At 59.0% G+C, this 6,391-nt stretch overlaps 1 protein-coding gene across 1 annotated transcript; it reads left to right on the top strand.

Moving 5' to 3' along the window:
* Window positions 1-4,593: 4,593 nt before the first annotated feature.
* Window positions 4,594-6,125, top strand: KCNJ12 (potassium inwardly rectifying channel subfamily J member 12). The gene has a single exon (XM_023735504.1). It carries the CDS (start codon window positions 4,663-4,665, stop codon window positions 5,968-5,970), a length of 1,308 nt encoding a protein of 435 aa, XP_023591272.1. The 5' UTR covers window positions 4,594-4,662; the 3' UTR covers window positions 5,971-6,125.
* Window positions 6,126-6,391: the final 266 nt, after the last annotated feature.

The following is a 6,391-nucleotide window of genomic DNA, read 5'->3' as shown; positions in this document are numbered from 1 at the left end:
TCTCTCCTCAGGCCCAGCATGGGCCTTGGCACCGAGGGCCTGCCTTGCGTTGACCCTGAATGTTCCCAGGCTCGAGGTGAGCCCTTTGGGTAGAGGCTGCCCCAGCATCCAGGAGGGAATTTGGCCTGCAAAGATGATCTGCAACTCAGCGTGTGAGAAACGGAAACACTTGTCCTTTCTCCCGTCTCTCCACCTCTCCTGCTCAGCCTTGCCAACTCTCCCTAGGCTGGCCTCCACACTGGCCCCAGCTTGCCCAGCTCTCTCAGCACAAGCTCTTTGCCTGGCTATGCCCCCACCAGCAATGCATGCCATCTGCTCCCAGTGCCTGTCACTGCTGGGCTGCCCCACCTCACTGCCATGCCTACACTCTGGGAAGGGCACAGCACGGCATGAGACAGCACCTGTAGCCACCAGGCCGGGCCCTGCCCCTCATTCAGCCTCGGTCTCACCATGTGTAAAATAAGGGTTGGGTTTTTAAATCTCTTCTGCTAAGTCTGGTGGATAGTGAATGCATTAGGAAAAGTGCTGGGATTGATAAGTGATGTTTGCCCTGGGCACAGGATGGAGGCTGTGGCCGCGCAGGCCACACGCTGGTCCCCCCTGCACCAAATGATCTCTAAGGTTTTTTTTCAGTTGAAGGGTTTGATCTTGAGGTAGTGAGTGTCCCGTCCCTGGAGGTATCTAAGCAAGGGTTGAATGGCCATGGGTAAGGGGTGCTGGTGTGGGTCTTTAAGCCTCTATCTTGAGTCCTGAGATTTGAGGATGTTCATATGTCTTATCAACCAAATGAAAGTACAAGGGCCCAGAAGACAAAGACTCTGGAACACAGTGTCAAGCTCACAGTCTGGCCTCAGGGCCCGAGGGAGTGGCGAGTTGATTTTACCCCCACCACCCACAGACTGGGAGCTCCACTCCTTAATGACTGTGTGACCCTGGGGTAAGTGACTCAGCCTTTCTGAGCCTCAGTTTTCTCAACTGGAAAATGGGGCTGATAGTTACAGGATTGTTGCAGGGATTAAAGGAGTTTAATAAAGCTCTTAGAATAGTCCCTGGCAGGTGATAGGCACTCCACGAGTATTGATTGTTATGATCACACCTCTGAAGGGGTCCCAGTCAGCAGAAAGATCCCTGAGCAGGCCTGACCCCTGCCTGCTCTGAGGCTGTGGGGCCCCAAGTCTCTTCACTTCTGGGGCCAGTGTCTTCATCCAGGCAGGCTATGCCACGTCTGTTGGCCCTTCTGTCTCAGTGCTTTCTGGGTACTTGAGAATGTGGGCCAGCCCTCACCCTGGTTTCCTCTGGATGCCGCTGAAAGCCGATGTGCCGAGAACCACGGGACATGGTGTCCTGTTCCATCCGGAGGTACATCCCGTGGCCGGCAGTGTCCACACTCTGCCCACAGGCCCCACCTCCTCCTCCTCTGTGGTGTGGGGTGTCTGCTCTTGGAGCAGGTATGCCAGGTGCCCTTCCCCTTCCCTGCCCAGGCATGCTTGGGGCCCATCAGCCAACCGGGCTCCACCGAGGATGGTCCTCATTTGTATCTTCCCCATCTCACCCTGGGCCATCATGTTGCTTCATGACCTGGGACAAGTCTCCCGTGTTCTCTCAGCCTCAATCCTCCTGTCTATAAAATGGGGAGCCTGCCTCCTTGCTTGCTAAGGCCTCTTCTAGCAAGACAAACCCTCTAATCCTCATTAAAATTATCCTAGATCCTAATTTCCAATCCGATTTCACCATATGCACCCCACTGAGCACAAGCCAAGCCTAGATATCCCTGGTTGGGGACACTGTCCTATGTCTCTTATACCGAGTCCATAAAGACCGTGGAGCTGCAAGACCTTCTTGCCACACCTGCCTGTGTGCGTGGAGGGGAGTTGGGAAGTGTGTGGTGCTGGGGTGTCTGCTCTTGTTCCCTCTCTGGATCTGTGTGCACCCAGTTTCCCGTGAGGCGGCTCCTACATCCCAAGCTCACTCTATCTGTCTCTGTCTCTTCATCTCTCCTCTGCCTCCCTCTTACTCTCTCTCTGTCTCTGTCACACACACACACACACACACATCCCGATTCTCTGGGCTCCAACTCCATCTCTGCTACTAGCTGTTGGACAACTTCTGACAAATGACTTTGCTCCCAAGTCTCAGTTTCTGCCTCTGAGGAGTGGGGGAGGGGTTTGAGCTTGGCCTTGTTGGCTGTCTCTGTGTGGCTTTAGGAGGAAACACAACACAACAGAAGCTGGGTCCCAGGCACCCAGCCCTGGCAGAGATGCCGGCCCTGCCACACCCCTCACCCCACCCCACCCTGCCCTTGAACCTGGCTGGCAACAGTGCCCCCTGCTGGGCTCTCTGGGCCTTTGGTTCCTGCAGCCTGTTCCCTGCAGGCCTTGAGCTTCTCAACACGCGCCAGAGTGGCCATGGCCTGCTGGATTGCCCTTCAGGCCACACAAACCCACCTCCTGGGATCCAGCCTCTGCTTGGCTGCCACCCCCAGAGGGGACAGGAGTCTGGGACTGCACTGTCTTCCCAGCACGGTCCAAGGGCCCCCACTGCTGGCTCCCTGCCTCCTGGCCTGGGGAGAAGCTGCATCCACCACTGCAGCCTCAGGCCCCAGCTCCTCAAACCCACTGGGAAGTGGCCAGCCTGAGCAGCTATAAATGGAGGATGTGTCACAAGGAGCAGACCTGCTGTGGAGCCGGGACCCCCGGGCAGGAGGTCTTCCGGATGGCAGTGGGTTGAGGCTCACCTGTCCTCTGCTTGGCTGTGTGGCTGTCACTCACCCTCTCTGAGCCTCCATCTTCCAGCCATGGTAAGGATGCTAAGAGCGTTGTCGTGTGTCAGGTGACACGAGGCCCCCAGATGCAGACATCCTGGCCCACTCCCAGATAAGTTTCTCGAAGTGCCTGGTGACTGAGACAGACCTGGCACAGGCACCGTCTGTAGTCACAGTCTCCCCGCCTCCCTATCTCCCAGGTGTTTCATGACATTACATGCCCCTCGGGTGGCTGCGCCTAGGGTGCCGGTCTTTGAGGCACAGCATCCTGTGGAAGGTGTGGATGGTGTGGGCTCTGCCAGAAGCCAGTCATGAGGTCCAACACAGGCTCTGGAGCCGGGTTGCACAGACAGGTCTTATCCCAGCGTTTCCACCTCCTGGCTGTGCGACTAGGGTGGACTCTGAGCCTCAGTCCTTGTGTTAAAATGGATTGGCCTGATGCCTGGCTGCCCTGGGGCCTTCTCCTTGGTGGGCCTCAGTGTCCCCTTGTAAAGTGGGACAGGTGCTAGGGACTGTGGAGTCCCCAACAGCTCTGCCGTCAGCCCCCGACGCCAGCCTGTGGGGTCTCTGGCCCCCTCAGTGCCCAGGCCAACGGGGCCAGATGACATGGGTACACAGAGCCAGGCAGCTAGGCCACAGCCCCCGAGCCGCGGAGGCCTGGCCTGGCACTGGCAGGCTGGGCATGGAGGCAGGGGCCGTGGCCATGTAAGCAGGGCTTGTCTGGAAACGGCTGCCTGTGTGGGGCGGGCAGTGTCCACCCAGGTGCTGAGCATGTGGGTGCTCTTTCCCAGGGGCTGAAGGCAGTGATAACACAGGTGGCACTTCTGAGTGCAGGGGAGAGATGAGGAGGTCCCTTGGCTGAGGTTGGCCAGTGAGACCCCTGTCTGGCACTGACTCCATGCCCTTCAGCCTAGCATGGCTGGTGATTGAGAGGCCAGGTGGACTCTGTGGGTGCCCAGGGCAGGTGTGTTGGAGGCGAGTGTGTGATCTGGGACGTGTGAAGCTCAGAGGGTGGTTGGGCCTGGTGCGGGGGTGTCCAGGGCTGTCCTGTCTCTTACTGCTCGAGGTCAGCTGGGGAGCCTTGGGTTCACAGATGCCCACCAAGCCCTCCTCTGTGCTAGCCCCGTGCTAGGTGCTGGAGGTGACACAGCCACAACCGATCCAGATGTAGCTCCGCCCCAGGGAGCCAAGAGTTGGGGGACGGAGGGCAACGGGTGTGTCGAAGCAGGGGCAACCTCAGGGAGACAGTGGATTTGGAGCCAAGGCCTGAGGAGGAGGCAGCCTTGAGGGTGTCTGGGAGGAGTTCTGGGGCATGTGCGTGGTGTGTTTGAGGCCTAGTACAGAGGCCCCGGGAGGGTACAGCTGGGTGAGCGGGGTCGGGGAGGGGAGATGGAAGGGTCCTAGGCATGCAGGCCTTGCAGACCACAGGGAGCTCTGGCTTTGACCTCGAGGGTTGGGGGTTCTGACTCCTGCTTTCACAGCCCCCTGTGGCGCTGTGGGGACTTGGGGGCCTGTGAGGGGCCACAGCAGTTATCTGGCATTCGGTGACAGGGATTCAGACAAGGTGGTGGTTGTGAGGTAGGAGAGGTCGTCAGATCTTAAATATGCCCAAAGGCAGAGCCAACAGGGTTTCTTGCAGAGATTGGGGTTCGAGAGCAAGTGGACAGCTGGGCAGCAGTTCACAGCCAAGGGAGGCAGAGCAAGGCATCAGTTTAGGGCGGAGAGGGAAGGTCAGAGGCTTGGATTGGAGAAGTTGGGCTGTCTGTGGGCCCTAGGGAGGGGTGTGGGGTGTCACCTCCACCAGCCCTGACCTGCCATCTCTCATCTCTGTTACAGGTGCCCCTCCAGCCTTGCTGCCCAGAGCTGGCCCGGGGGCGTGCCAGGGCCCCCCGAGCCTGGGGATGACTACAGCTAGCCAGGCCAACCCCTACAGCATTGTGTCATCTGAGGAGGACGGTCTGCACCTGGTCACCATGTCAGGTGCTAACGGCTTCGGCAATGGGAAGGTGCACACACGGCGCCGGGGCCGCCCCCGCTTTGTCAAGAAGAGCGGTCAGTGCAACATCGAGTTTGCCAACATGGATGAGAAGTCACAGCGCTACCTGGCTGACATGTTCACCACCTGCGTGGACATCCGCTGGCGATACATGCTGCTCATCTTCTCACTGGCCTTCCTCGCCTCCTGGCTGCTGTTCGGCATCATCTTCTGGGTAATAGCCGTGGCGCACGGCGACCTGGAGCCAGCGGTGGCCGAGGGCCGTGGGCGCACCCCCTGTGTGCTGCAGGTGCACGGCTTCATGGCAGCTTTCCTCTTCTCCATCGAGACACAGACCACCATTGGCTATGGGCTGCGCTGCGTGACGGAGGAGTGTCCTGTGGCCGTCTTCATGGTGGTGGCGCAGTCCATTGTGGGCTGTGTTATTGACTCCTTCATGATCGGTGCCATCATGGCCAAGATGGCGCGGCCCAAGAAGCGGGCACAGACACTGCTGTTCAGCCGCCACGCCGTGGTGGCTCTGCGTGATGGCAAGCTCTGCCTCATGTGGCGCGTGGGCAACCTGCGCAAGAGCCACATCGTGGAGGCCCACGTGCGGGCCCAGCTCATCAAGCCACGGGTCACAGAGGAGGGCGAGTATATCCCGCTGGACCAGATTGACATTGACGTGGGCTTCGACAAGGGCCTTGACCGCATCTTCCTGGTCTCACCTATCACCATCCTGCATGAGATCGACGAGACCAGCCCACTATTTGGCCTCAGCCGGCAAGACCTAGAGACAGATGACTTTGAGATCGTGGTCATCCTGGAGGGCATGGTGGAGGCCACGGCCATGACCACGCAGGCCCGCAGCTCCTACCTGGCCAGTGAGATCCTATGGGGCCACCGCTTTGAGCCGGTGCTCTTTGAGGAGAAGAACCAGTATAAGATCGACTACGCGCACTTCCACAAGACCTATGAGGTGCCCTCCACGCCCCGCTGCAGCGCCAAGGACCTGGTGGAGAACAAGTTCCTACTGCCCAGTGCTGGCTCCTTTTGCTACGAGAATGAGCTGGCCTTCCTGAGCCGCGATGAGGAGGATGAGGAGGGTGATCAGGATGCCTGCAGCCAGGATGGCCTCAGTCCCCAGAACAGGCATGAGTTTGACAGGCTACAGGCAGGTGGGGGCAGCAGCCTTGAGCAGCGGCCCTACAGACGGGAGTCGGAGATCTGAGCTGACCTCTGCCAAGGTCCAATGCCTGCCTGCCAGGGGTAGGCCCAGTGCCCCATGAGGGTCTGGGTTTGAGCAGAAGTGCCGGGCGCCCACATTACAGACTCAGTAGTGTATTAGTCGTTTTTGATTTCTCTGCAGTCTCCTGGGAGGTTGGTGGGAAAGCAGGCGGCTTAGGCCTCAGATACAGGAGTGGCAGGAGTGGGTGGGCAGCCTCCTAGGGGGCCAGGCTGTGGGAGTCGGGCTGCTGTGAAAGGCTCAGCTGCATCTGGGCCAGAAATGGTGAAAGGGTGAAGCAAGTGGCCCAGCCTCTGTGGGCATAGCTGAGTGGCTGCAGGGCCCCTCGCTGGTTTTTAACTTGGAGAGAAACACCAGTTCCAACTTTCTCCGTCTTAGTTTGGGTAAGACTGTTGAAAAGAAAATT

Source organism: Trichechus manatus, unplaced genomic scaffold, assembly GCF_000243295.1.
Source record: "Trichechus manatus latirostris isolate Lorelei unplaced genomic scaffold, TriManLat1.0 scaffold00080, whole genome shotgun sequence".
Classification (NCBI taxonomy): Eukaryota; Metazoa; Chordata; class Mammalia; order Sirenia; family Trichechidae; genus Trichechus; species Trichechus manatus.
This window is presented reverse-complemented; position numbering and strand designations above follow the sequence as displayed.

Excerpts from the sequence above, each read along its gene's own strand:
- KCNJ12 (XM_023735504.1), top strand. The coding sequence starts at position 4,663 with ATGACTACAGCTAGCCAGGCCAACCCCTACAGCATTGTGTCATCTGAG.